This window comes from Tenrec ecaudatus, chromosome 3 (genome assembly GCF_050624435.1).
Source record: "Tenrec ecaudatus isolate mTenEca1 chromosome 3, mTenEca1.hap1, whole genome shotgun sequence".
In the NCBI taxonomy this organism is placed as follows: domain Eukaryota; kingdom Metazoa; phylum Chordata; class Mammalia; order Afrosoricida; family Tenrecidae; genus Tenrec; species Tenrec ecaudatus.
In genome coordinates this window covers 144,063,452-144,077,632 of record NC_134532.1, presented here as the reverse complement: position 1 = coordinate 144,077,632, position 14,181 = coordinate 144,063,452, and the positions used below count along the sequence as shown (strand labels likewise).

The following is a 14,181-nucleotide window of genomic DNA, read 5'->3' as shown; positions in this document are numbered from 1 at the left end:
AATCAGAATAGCTAGGACTTGATCACTTGTGGAATGAAAGAAGTCAATGGTATAATAGCGATGACTTCATGGTATTTGCTGGCCATGAATTGGTAAATAGTCTTGCGTGCAACACACCAACTGAGGAGCTGATCTGAGCAGAAATGTAGTTAACTTAATTTGGGACCTTCAAGATTGGACATCCGTTAGCCGATCAAGTTGGGAGAGTTCCGTCAGGGAGATCTGACTAGTAAGTGTGTAGAAAATGGGCTGAGCGCTAACAGAAACCAGTGAGCAGAGACTGGGAGCTCGGCAGCAGGAACAGGAACCCTCGGGGGACATGAGCTCGTGGGTCAAGAATCTGGTCACGATAAAAATGGACAGTTGAAGGACTGTACGAAGGAAAGGGGCCGAGTCCACCCAGGAGAAAAGCAGCCAAGGAGAAAACTGGACGTCACGAAGCAAGTGGTCAGTGGCCTGCACACTGCAGGACGGTCCAGGAAGATGACACTGAGAACTGGCAACTCTTCCAGTTCCCTTCTCAGAACTAGGCTCAGCATTGTTTAGAATGTTTTGCAAAGAGCTTAATCTAGTCTTTGCTCCCTCCTTTGAGTATTTTTTTCAAAACAAAAGACAGAAGAAACACATTAACAACTTAACAAAGAGATTATTCGAAGTGAATTTTATACGCACTCACACTCACTTGATAGTGCCAACACTAAATTCAAGTAAGCTAAATTTAATTCTATACAAAAGATTAAACAGTTCTGTGAACTATAATTAAGTAAATAAAATTCGGAGTGTGCTAATGGGCACATACTTTCATTTACTGTCTAGGGACATAACTGCACCTACAGAACAGAATGGTTCGATGCCATATATCAGAGCGACTCTGATCGGAGAAATCTTGTACTCTATAAAACATGGCTGACATTTCAATCCACAGTAACCTCTTTTCAAAGTATTCATTTGCTCCTGAGTGTATGAGTATCCAATAAAAGATCATCCTTTTATGATCCATTAAAAAGCTGGAAAAATTAAGTAAAATTATGAAAGACGCTTGCTGGAAGTAGTAAATAATTTACCTCCAGTTTTCACAGACTGAAAATTAAACTGGCAACTACTCAAAGTTATTTAAATTATGGTGACTTAAGATATTTTGAAATCAAGTGTTAGCATTTAATACTCTGCAGAGCTCGTTAAAAATTAACTGTATGAATAATAAAGGCTATATGTTGAAAAATAAGTTTCCAAAAAATTTTTTTTTAATTTAAAGAAGAAGGTTCCATATCTGGCCCCAATATAAACATTCTCCTTCTAGCTAAGAGTAAATATAAACTAATGTATTATGTAAAAGGACACTCTCCAATATGTTTTAGAAATGTAGATCAAATAATTCCTTCTTGGTGTATCTCAATATCCATAACAAGTAGTATTGTCTAGATGTTTGCTTGATTAAAAAATTATTTATATTCTGAGAGGTACTGGGCATCACACCTAAAGTTATATAATAATTTTTTTAGTGTTACACTAAAAAAATGTCTATTTTGTGGATTATAATAAAATAATTTAAAAGGTACTTGGAAATAATGTCCAAATTTTTAGTGCCTTTCATCCAAAAATGTCACGTCTTAGTATAATAAAGACTGCTATAGTATAAAATTTAGAAGCAGAGATATAAGAGAATTTAAGTGCATATTTAAGCAGTATTTTCCACATTAGCATTTAGCTGTCCCTATTTGAACACTGTTAACTCAATAATTTTGTAAGAAAGCTCCTTCTCTTGAGCTGAAGTGTACTTCCTTTTCTTCTACTCTTTCCTTTCCCTTTTTCTGAGAGCAACAAAGAATAAATCAAATCTCATTTTCACATGGTGAAATGTGAATGTTGCTCACGTCTGATGAGAGTTCAATGTGTCACACCTGAAGCATATTGTTTTTTATATTTTAATATTCATCATATTTAACTTTCCCATACCTATCAATAGGGAGCCCTAGTGGCACAGTGGGCAACTCGTTGGATTGCTAACCACAAGGCCAGCAGTTCAAAACAACCAGCCACTCTGAAGGATAAAGGTGAGGCCTTCTATCCCATAAAGATTTACAGTCTCTGAAACACACAGGGGCAATTCTACACTATACTATCTGTCAATACCTTGTTGGCCCCTCACAGATGTGCTTGAAATAATTTTCCTCTTAATAGACATCTTCTGTAACTGAATATAATATGCATAATTGAGTGTAGGCAATCTAGATTAGTGAGCCTTATTATATTTATAGATATAATCAGAGAGTAATATATTGTGTAAAGAAGAGATCAATTTTTCACTATTTTGGAGGAAGATGGAGAAATACAGAAACAAAAAGGGTCATAAACCTCATTTCACCAAGACTCTAATATTTATATTCAAATTTGTGACATTAATTCATTGGTACCCATGGGTTTAAAAATAAAGTCTAATGTCCCAAGAAGCAGAGAAAGAATAAAATTGTGACAGTAGCACATACTCCTAGGACAATAAGCATATCTCGGACGGCATGTTGCTGAAAAGTGTTCACGTGAGAAGCTATGCTATATACAGAATCCCTCCAACTGGGAAAGTTTTAATTTTGCCTAAATTAAAATAATCAGCTTTAATTTAGGCAAAATAGATAAAGCCGAGTGGTTTAATTAAATAAATAATGTCGGCAGAAGTCAAAGGATTCTATTATTAAGGCAGACTCTAGCCCCAGCCGAGTCGGCCACCCTGTTGGTCTCAATGCTCCTTCAGCATCAGGTGCTTTTCATTTTCCACTAACTAATGGCCCCACACATCTCATTCAAAACACGCTGTCAAGAGCCTCCCCACACTGCCTTCTAAGAGAAATAATACTATCAGTTTCATCTGATTTAGATATTTATTTCATATTTGCCAGAAGATTCTGGCCAATGTTTTTGAAAGCACATTTAACTATACCATATGCCTCCTTAAATCATCTCTATCAAACAAGCTGTAGGATAAAGCTCTGGTTCATTCTGTTCTGTTTTTCTTTCTTCACAATGTGTTTATGTATATTTACCCAATTTGTTCTGTTCTTCTTGCCAAATTACAGGTTTGAGATCTCAACTACTGTGAAGCAGCTGTGCTAGTGTGGAGGCCTCACAAGACAAGGGAAGAGTGAGTCTGCCTCACCAGGACCGCTGATACCTGCATGCGAATGGTAAGGCTGCTGCCCTGCGAGACAGAGGAATCAAAGGAAATTCAAGAGTACCTCCTTGTCAGAAATAAAGAGGACATTGTGGTGGCAAATGAGCCAGTGGCACAAACAAACTAAACAATGTGTAAATTTTCCTTGGTAAAACAAGTTGCTTATGTGGCATGCTTTGTTCCTTAAGTTGCATCCAGTGAAAGGCACAGAGAAGAATAACTGTAGTATTTTGACTCTTAAGAACTCCTTTTCGTCTTATCCTACATAAAAACTAAACTCTTTGCCAACAAGTGAACCTGCTTCCTGGTGGCCCGATGCGGTCAGAGAAGAAGCATGCTCCACAGGATGGTCAGTAGTCAATCGCCAAGCCTTTTTGAGAAGGATTCAAATCCTCAACTTTTTGTTAATAGTCAATCACTCAATCCTTCTTCCCACCAGAGATTCCCCTAACTCTGGGTGTATATGCACACACATACACACACACATAAATTCACGTATGTTTTCTTATTTATTAACTATCACTTGATCCATTTTTTCTTCTTCTGGATAAAGTTTTCCAATACATGTTTTTGTTTACTGTATAACATCCATTTCCAAATGCAGATCTGTATCCCAAGTACTGGGTCCTCTGTTGTATTCTTAATATCTTCATGTTAACCCTCTTTTAACTCAAAATCCGTAAGTATTTTTTTTAAAAAAGGATAATCCTAAAATATAATACAATTCTGGAATCACTTATGGATAAGAAAGGAAACAAGAGAGCGAGCTAATGAGACGAGGCACATTCCCATGGATCCAGCTCAGGGACTCTGCATCTGGCTCTGTGGCTGTCTGTCTAGGGCTACTTCGCCAGTGTGTTGTTAATTATTTAAGTGTGAGGACGGAAGGAACCATCGCCACATCTGTCACCCTCACACAAGAAAAACCTTCCTTCACTGTTGACCAGATGTGCTTATCTGAAACATAGATTAACTAGCTATTTAATGGGTTTCAATCCTTAGCCAAAAGCTAATTAAGCAGACATATTAAGCATCAGTCACCTTACAAGGCTAAACTGTTTCAGTTGTGTTGATTTTGATCCAATCTCATAAGGGAGCTCATCACCTAAAAAAAGTACCCAATGAAAATTCAAGGCAAAGGAAGGGTCCAAATTACTAGCAATAGAAAAGGTAAGCGCGATAATGATGTTGTTCTCAATTGCCCAATATGGCAAATACAATCTTCTCAAGCTTTGCCTCAGTGGTATCAAGTAAGTACCAAAAAAAGAAAAGAGAAAGCTTTTCTCTCAGACATATCTCCTTCCCAAAACATTCTCAGCTTGATGGAAGAATGACAGCTTCTCATGTCTGCTATTTATGGCAGTATATGCAACTTTTTAAATTCTATCTCCAGGCTTCTCAACAAATCAGAAATGTTTATCAGCAATCTCTATCGGATTCTATTCTAAATGAGTGTATACCCTAAGAAAAATTCTCGAGCAAACAAATTCCATGCCTGGGACAGAACAGAAGAATGTAAGCTGGGCTCCTTTTAAGAAGCCATAAACATTTGAATAGACTCCTAATCAAGTTTCTCTTCACTGAAAGAGGCAACTAGCTCCAGCAGTCAAGGGCTTCCTTTCAGTTTTGTATATTAACTGATAAGCTTACGTAAATATTAATCCTGTCATACAACAAACACTACAGGCTTTACTATGTGCTGAGGGACACAGCAAAGAACAAGATTTACACTATTGTGTCTCAGCAAAGAGACTCAGCAGTAAGTGCTTTGGAGGAAAAGAAACATAAAGGAAGGACCTAGAGGCCAGAAGCCTGCATTCTTAGACACTGACTGGAAGGTGGGAGAGGACCTACTGAGAATGTGACACGTGAACCAGACTTGCAAAAGGTGAGGGAGTAAGCTACAGCAGGGAGACAATTCAAGTGGAGGGGGATCGGATGCAACAGTGTGGAAGTGGAGTGACCTGGTGTGGCTCAAGAGCAGTGAAGACGCCACTGTCTTATACCACAGTGAGGACGGGGACATCGATGATGAAGTCTGGGCCGTGAGAAGGGAGCAGAGCCTTCAGAACCTTGTAGAACATTGCAGCCTTTTATTCTGAGCTTTGACCGATAAAACGATTTTAAGCAGTCGAGTGAATAGAAACTGTTCTGTCTCAATGTGATCACACCTGTCAAGGGCAGAAACAGAAAGACTCCTTGGGACATTAATAATCTAAGCAAGACATAATAGGTGCTTTGTATAAGATACTGGTAACCATGGAGGTAGAGAGGAGAGGGGGGTGGGTGGGGTGCATTGAAACGGAGTGAAGGAGCTGTGCTGACGGACTGAGTGGACGGTAAAGAATGACGTGAGTGATCGCCCAAAGGCCTTCCAGCTGAGCAAGAATGATGTCGGTGCCAAGAGAAGATAGGTCAGGGCGCACCCTTGGGTTCAACACGATCACGAGGTTCAACACGAAGTAACAGATTTGCCAAAGGAACACACGCTCGAAGTCAACTGACTCTCATGGCCAATACCTGACTCCTCTGGGAGGTACTGAGTCCCACTGAGCACTGACGATAATCTTAAATGGCTCCAAACAAACTTGACCTCTCTGAAGTCCTAAGTTCCAGACCCATCCAAAGTGAGTCGTAGGTGTGGTCTCAGTCATACTAAATTACCACATAATAGAGAAAATGCCTTTTTAGCCTGATAGACTTGCTTTTGAAAACTGTATTTGGTAAATCCTTTCAGTCAATATAACAAACTCTGTTATCAATAGGTATGTTGAGTTATTTAAACACTCATGGAAGTCAAATGCTCGTCAACTAAAAACTCCTAAAATAATTATTTTGAGTTCCATGGAGAAACACACAAACATCACTCCCTGAACATTAATCCAGACTTTGAATGAATGGTGGACTTACGTCGTAGCTGGATCGTTTTATGTCAACTAGACACTCCTGGCTGGAGGTGGAGTCAAAACTATCAATCAAGTAGTAGTGGCCTTTTGTCTAAGAGTGAGGGGCTCTATCACTTGGACTTCTTCCTCCCTGGGAGTTCACTGGGTCTATGTGTCTACCTCTACGAGAGGCCTCGTGTGGGCTCATGAACTTGGAGACGTGTCATTTCCCTGCTATGTTTCCACCAGCTTTGGAGCCACATGACTGTACTCATTGACCTGTGATCATTTTTTTCTGGGTTCACCATTCGACATCACCAACATGCGGTGACATGAACCTGCAGAGGGACTTATAGACTAGCATCAGTCTTAGAGACTTCCGGTGGACTGGGCTGGGATGCCTTCATACTGCACAATTACTTCTTTATATAAAACTCTTTCTTATACATAGATATAACCGGATTTGTTTCTCTAGACAGCCTGGCCTAACGCATCTTATCTTTTCGCTGTTCTAGCCAAAAGACCAACACAAGGGAACTTCAGAAAACTGTATTCTCTTCATTATCCAAACATCGTGCAGCCACTGCTGATGCGCTAAGTAATATTTTGAAATGTTTTGTTAACATTGTTAGTTGTCATGGAGTTAATTTCATCTCCAAGGTAGACCACTAACTTCCAAAGTACATCCAAGGGGGTTCCAGCTGCCCATGATTATGTCACTCAGGGACTCCCTGCATAAGAGAGGGTGCATAAGTTGGCAAACAAAAATACTAAAATAATAGTGTAATTAATTATGTAAGTGATTTAAATAAGAATCCTCTTCCAAGCCAGAATTTCCTTTTAGCTGTTCTTGCTTTTCACAAATGATAGTATAAAATTTAATAGGATTTGGCACACATTAAACTATTAATTGATACCAATGTACAAATGTTTTCCGATCTAAGGTGTGTCAAATTGATGTTCCTATTGCTACTTCATATTAATCTTTATGCAATATTATAATCATTAATCAAAAACTCACTTTAGAATTATGTGTATGTATCTAAGTTCAATACCCTACAATAATGATGTGACCCTACTTATTTATAGACCTTGATAATGGTTTGCAAACCCATCTGAATAGATACTTGAAGATCCTTTGAAGCAGTAGTTAAAAATCAAATGAGACAGACCTCACCAAGTTCCACCTACTAGGATTGGACATGCTAACTAAAGTGTTTGCCTTTGCAACAAAATAAGATACAATAAAAGACACATGTTACAAAAATTTCTAATAATCTTTAGGCAAAATGTTTGCCATTGTTCTCAGTGAAGTACTTACTCTCCAACTTTGTTCAAAGCAGGTGCAGGACAAAGCATAGAATTAAGTTGCACGCTCACTGGTGTCACACCTGCAAAGCAAAATATAATGTAATTAATAAACGCACCTTGCCCAGGTTCACTAATGGTGTGAAGAGCGTTCTGTACTCAGAGTTCAAGTGTGAAAAATTAGACACATGAGCATAAAATTTTTTAAAAGATACCAATCAAAAGACAAAGGGAAATAAAGTAGAATGTGGTATGAGATTATATATTCCGTGATGCAATTGTTGTTAAGGGCAATCAAGTCAAGTCTGGCCCACAACAACCCTCTGTACAACAGAATGATACACTGCCCGGTCCGCAGATATCCGAAGACGTGCTCCCAGGCTTGAGCCTATTGTGCTGTCACGATGCCAATCCATCTCCTCGAGAGCCTTCCCGTCCGCGGCTGTCCCTCTACATTACCACACATGATGTCCTGCGGCGTGGGCTGGTCTCGCCTGACAACATGCCCAAAAGAGGAAAGACAAAGTCTCGCCACTCTTGCCTCTGAGAGCACTCTGCCCGTATTTCGTCAAAGCAGCTTGTCTATTTAGCAGCCCGTGGTACTTGTAATATTCTTCTCCAGCACCCCAATTCAAATGAATCAATTAGTCTTCCGTCTTCTTTATTCAATATTCAATTTTCACATGCAAATGAGGCAACGGAAAAAAACGTGGTTTGGATCAGGCACATCTTAGTCCTCCAAGTAACATCCTTGCTTTTCAGAACTCTACAAAGGCTTGTGCAGCAGGTTTACCTAATGCAACATGTCTTTTGATCTCTTGAGAATGGATTGTGGATCCATGCAAGACAAAACCCTTAACAACTTCAACCTTTTCTCCATGCATCAGGATGTTTGCGTTAGTCTGGGTAGACTGGAGAAACAAATTCATGGAGACACATGTGCATAAGGAAGAGGTTTATATGCAAGAGGAATTGAACATTGAGAAAACATCCCAACCCAGTTCAGGCCAAAGTCATAAGTCCGTTATTAGCCCATATGTCTGATACCAATCTATAAAGTCCTTCTCAGGCTCATGAACCACATGCAATGACGCCAAATGCAGAACGATCACAAGCCAGTGGGTAGAAAGTCTTTGGGTCCAGTGGTGTTATAAGCACCTCAGCGTTGGCAGGGGTCTCTACGTGGGTCTCCGGCTTCAGAGGTCTAGTTGCATCCATGTGGCTTGTCCGGCTCAGGGCCTGAGGGTAGTTCCATGTATCTTGTCAGCTGCAATGTCTCTCAGGGAGTGCATAGTGATAGTGAGTCTCTCCTCGCTCCAAGGATTTCCCAGAAGAAGGAGAAGGCCATGCCACACAAAGGCCTCATTGGCTAGGATCTGATTGACAGGCTAGACTCCACCCCTATATCCTTAATTCTCAAATTGACAAATGATTATATAACTACCACAATGCTACCTATTGGTCCAATTTTTTGGATTTTGTTCTCTGATTTGTAATCCATAATAAAAAGTGAAATCCTTGATCCTCCTCAGCAAGTGCTTCAAGTCCTCCTCGTTTGCAGCAGGCAAGGTAGTTTCAGCTGCATATCTTAGCTTGTTAATGAGCCTTCCTCTCGTCCCGACGCCACACTCTTCTTCAGTTTGCAAAACTTTAAGCATGCGGTCAACAGCAATGAATTAGACGTGTGCACATTGAAATGCTGTTTACTGTCACCAAAATGTAGAACAGTCACATATAGATAACTCAAGGATACAGATCGTTTCTGTATCTGTATCACAGCTACTGAATAAAAATCATGTGGTTTTCTTCCATTGTGGAACGGATTATGACAAGAGTTTGCTACACACATTGTTTCCTTTACCACGATGATAATTGACATAAGGAAGGAGGAGAATTCACTACATTCACCACACTGAGATTGTCACCACTTCTAGTCAGTAATCCATATTGAACTCTTACTCTGTGTGGCCAAAACTGCCAGCTGCAGCCTTTAGGATGATCACATAAGCAATGAAATAGGAGACAAAGCTCTCCAACGAGACCACCACCAGGGCTGTGCACGGCTGTAACGCTGCGCCACGGGATAAACTCCCAGAACGTAATATCCGCAATCACCAGGAATGCGTGCTTACACGACAACCCATGTGTTCAGAAGACCACCAGTCCTTTTTGACGACCGCGTCTCCTCCAAGTGAGGACACAGATATTTCACTCCTCTTAGTTTTGGAAAGCCAAGGCATGGAAAAACCTCAAGTCATAAGTATGATAATTTTCCACAAACACTGTGCTGGGCACAAACGAGCTACAAGGCAAAAAGCCTTCTTGGGAAGATAGATAAAACAAATGACAGTGAAATAGGCAGGAAGTAGCAATGCAGTCTGAGAGATTTCGATTTTAAGGCAAGGATAACAAGAAATAAATCTAAGGAAGGGGTATGAACTCAGGCAGTCTATGCAGAGTGCAGTCAGGACAGCTGTGAATGGGTCTGTCCAATGTTAGCTGTGTGACTGGAGACTCGTCATGTAGTCTGAGTCAGCGACCATCCTGCGTAAACTGAGTGACATACTGAAAATCCCATGGCTTTCCCATCAATTACGACTCACAGTGACCCTCTAGGACAGAGCAGAACGGCCTCCTTGTATTTCGGAAGCTGTAAATCTTTCCACACACAGAAAGCCTCCTCTTCTCTCCCAGAGCAAGCTGGTGGGTTCAAACAGCTAGCCTTGGGGTTGGCAGCTCAACTATGACACCAGAGATCCTTGAGGCAATTTCCATAAGATCCAGCATTTATTATTGATGAACAAATGTTGCCGTTGTTCAGTAGCTACTACATAGTTGCTATTACTACCATAATAGTACTCTGCAGTACTTGATTTCTTTTGCTTTTATTAGCCTTTATAGCAGGGTCCTCAAACTTTTTTAATAGGAGGCCAGTTCACTGTCCCTCAGATTCGTTGGAGGGCTGGACTACAGTATAAAAAAAAACTACGAACAAATTCCTATGCACACTGCACATATCTGATTTTGAAGTTAAAAAACAAACGGGGCAAAATTCACTCGGCGGGCCAGATAAATGTCCTCGGCGGGCCGCATGTGGCCCGCGGGCCGTAGTTTGAGGACGTCTGATTTATAGTGTAGCTAGTTGTAGTCAGGGGACAAACAAAGCATTTGGTTTTGAAAAGTTTTGCAGACAGACAGTAAAGTAGTGACACTGAGATGATGGAAATACCTACTCTTTGTGAAGGTTTCATTGACAGTGTATGTGCAAAGCACACTGTCACTTGTCTTCCCCAATATGAATCCTCTTCCATTCAAAACGATCTGAAATTCCTCTGGAAGCAAAAGGAATGGTAAACATTTTAAACACTTTTTTTTTTTCAAAATAAAAAGACATGTTGAAAATAAAGTATCCAGGTACATAGAATTCCCAGTAATTGGGGTTCATACTATTCAGCCAAATGATCTCCAGGAGGACATGTCCACATCCACTGGCTTTGAGATCCTCAGGGGAAAGGCAGCGGCACCCCCCACTGCTGCCTTGCAGAGACGCGTTCTTTCCTGTTTGAACGGCGCAATGCTTCCCCCACCAAGCACCAGAGGAGCGCCAAAGTGTTATCTGGAGAGAGCACAAGCCTCCCCAGATTCTCTCTCTTTTGAAAAATGTCATCAGGAAAAAAAATTTATTTTCCTGTACCCTTAAGGTACAGGAAATACAGAGAATACACGAAAAACTAATTATTATTGTTCTTTGATTCTGAAGCCAGTCTTGAAGCTTTTTTGTTTGTTTGTTTAATCAGTAACTCCTATTACAGAATTCTTTTTTAATAGTATCTCAGATTTACTAATCCGGGCTTTATTTTCTGTTGTAATTGATAATGCATCAACAGTCAAGCCTTGTGGACTGCTAAGAACCTATGGAAAGTCCTTAAAGGAAGTTGATTTAACTTACTGTACCCTATCTATAGAGAAATCACTAGAGTGTAAAAATGCTGCCAGAGCAGCGCTGATAGCCTATCTTGATAGGGAGCTAAGTTCTTGGTGCTTAGCTGCAAGATGCTCCTGTGATTATCTGGTTGCTATTCTTGCTGCTGTTACTAGGTGCCCTCAAGTGGGTCCTGATTGACAGTAGCCCCACCTGAAACACCACCCAGTCAGTCCTGCACCATCCTCGCATCTGTTGCTGTGTTTTACTCTTGTTTACAGCTGTGTCGATCCAACTCAGTGAGGGGCTCCTGCTTTTTTACTGACCCTCTGCTTTATCAAGCATGATGTCTTTCTTCAGCAAATGGCATGTCTTGGTGTTATAGCATAAGCCCTGCCGCTGCTAATCACAATGTAAGAGGTTCAAAACCACCAGCCACTCCTCAGGAGGAAGAGGAGAAAACTTTGTCTCACATACAGCATTCAAAATGAAAATCCAGCCAACTGCCGCTGGCTCGTAGCAATCCTCTAGCAGACTCAGTAATTTCCTTTTCTAAGTAAACTTAAATTAAAAGGAACGCCAGGTTAAAATTGCAGAAGAAATAAAACAGGCCCAAGAGAGCCGCACTGTCTTTGGGTAAAGACGGCTGTAGCACCGCACAGCCGATGAAGCCACCTGCTTCCTTCCTGCCAGAAACCAGTAAGTCAGTTGCTTACGCACCCTGAGCTGGCAGACAGTGGACGGTGGCCAAGTCAGTAAAGCACAGAGTTCAAAGTCTAGAGATACATGACTCTGTATAATCAAATAAAAGGAAACATCTGATATTGAATTTTGCTTGCCACAGGAACAGTCTCGATGGTGTATGAAGTACACAAAAGATTCTAAAAGCCTGCCACACAATATGCTCATTTAACATAACACTCCAATCTCACTTTAAAAAATCTTGAATTTAAAATAAAAGTATTTCAAGGAATTATTTTAAAATTCTTACAGAAAAAGATGCCAAAAAAGTTAATTTTGTTATTTGCTTTGCAACGTGAACTTCAAACTATATATTTCAACTACAAAAATCATTCAATTTCTTTCATAGTGTTTTCATATTCCAAATACTTACGCCCCACACAGACACTGGATGGTCGCAATTCCAGGATTTCAGTGCATGACTGATCTAATATCTACAAGAGAAAAAAAATAAAGGATTCAATTATAACACACACTATGAATTATAAGATTACAAATAGCTGTGAGTTTTTCTTTTTAAATTTCATAGGTTCTCTTTTTAAAACTGAGAACATGTATTAACAGTAATGCATAGAGGTATCATCCTTAGGAAATGTCTGTAGTATCATTCAGAAAAGAGTCTAGGATTAAATACTCTAGGCCTTGAGTATGTGTATATAAATATACATAATGTTTAAAGGACTAAAAACCTCTGTCATCGAGTTGATTCCAATTCATAGCAGCCTATATAGGGTGCTTAATCTTTATGGGAGCAGACAGCCAGCCTCATCTTTCTCCCAACCAGTCAGGAGCAGCCTACTGCCTAATCTATAATACTCCAAGGTGTCTTGAGCATAAAAAAGACAGGTAACAAAAAGTCATATTGTAAATGAGGGGGAGTGCAGAGTGGAGACTCAAAGCCCATCGGTAGGCAACTGGACAGCCCCTTACTAAAAAGGTTGTGGGGAGAAGATGAGCCAGTCAGGGTCCAGACTGATGAAACATACAACTTTCCTCTAATTCTTAAATGCTTCCTCCTCACCCCCACGCTATCATGACCCCAATTCTACCCTACAAGTAGGGCTAGACCAGAGGATGTACACTGGTACAGATAGGAACTGGAAACACAGGGAATCCAGGACAGATGACTCCTTCAGGACCAGTGGTGAGAGTGGTGATGCCTGGAGGGTGGAGGGAATGTGGGGTGGAAACGGGGAACCGATTGCAAGAATCTACATATAACCTCCTCCCTGGGGGATGGGCAACAGAGAAATGGGCGAGGGGAGACGTCGGACAGTGTAACATATGACAAAATAATAATAATTTATGAATTATGAAGGGTTCATGAGGGAGGGGGTGTGGGGAGGGAGGAGGGAAAATGAGGAGTCGATATTAAGGGCTCAAGTAGAAGGCAAATGTTTTGAGAATCATGATGGCAACAAATGTGCTTGACACAATGGATGGATGGATGGATTGTGATAAGATTTGTACGAGCCCCCAATAAAATGATTTTTTTTTAAAAAAGATAGGTGAAAACTCCCGTATAATCATAAAAGCAATGCTGATTCAGGATCAGGCAACTTCATGAAAGGGGATAGAACAAAAACTAATTGCTATTCAGTCTATTCCAACTCATGGCAATCCAATGTGCATCGGAATAGAATTGTGCTCCATACAGTTGTCAGTGGCTGGGTTTTTGGAAATATATTGCCGGGCCTTTCTGTCAAAGTCCCTGGGGGTCAACTCCAATCTCCAAGCTCTCCGTTACAACCAAACACATTATCCACTTAACAACCCCGGGACTCCTATCAGGAAAGTACAAGTAGAAAATCAAATCTTCTTTTGAACAATGTATATTGAAGTTTTTTGTTTTCTTTTTTATTTACAGATTCAATTTAATATTGAAAAAAAACACTTCTTCGTTTGATTGTGACATCTCGGTTCTATTCTCTTACAATGATCATTGTTCTGTTGTTCGGTGTCATCAAGCTAGTTCTGACTAACAGTGACCCCTTTTAACGATGAAACACTGCTGGGTCCTGCACAATCATCACAGTTGTTTTCACGATTGTTGCTATATTTGAACCCACTGTTAGGCGTTAGTCCGTCTCCTTAAGGGTTTTCCTCTCTCCGCTCGCTGGCAATCTACTCTATCAAGCATGACCTCCTATCCAGAGAGT

At 40.4% G+C, this 14,181-nt stretch overlaps 1 protein-coding gene across 1 annotated transcript in view; it reads right to left on the bottom strand.

Moving 5' to 3' along the window:
- ANTXR2 (ANTXR cell adhesion molecule 2) overlaps nucleotides 1-14,181 on the bottom strand; it is a 169,354-nt gene that overhangs the window by 115,932 nt on the left and 39,241 nt on the right. Inside the window, exons 8-10 of the mRNA XM_075544147.1 lie at nucleotides 12,396-12,456; nucleotides 10,593-10,691; nucleotides 7,373-7,442 (exon numbers count right to left, since the gene is read on the bottom strand). Of these exons, the coding sequence (XP_075400262.1) occupies nucleotides 7,373-7,442; nucleotides 10,593-10,691; nucleotides 12,396-12,456 (230 nt within the window). The remainder of the gene's footprint in view (nucleotides 1-7,372; nucleotides 7,443-10,592; nucleotides 10,692-12,395; nucleotides 12,457-14,181) is intronic.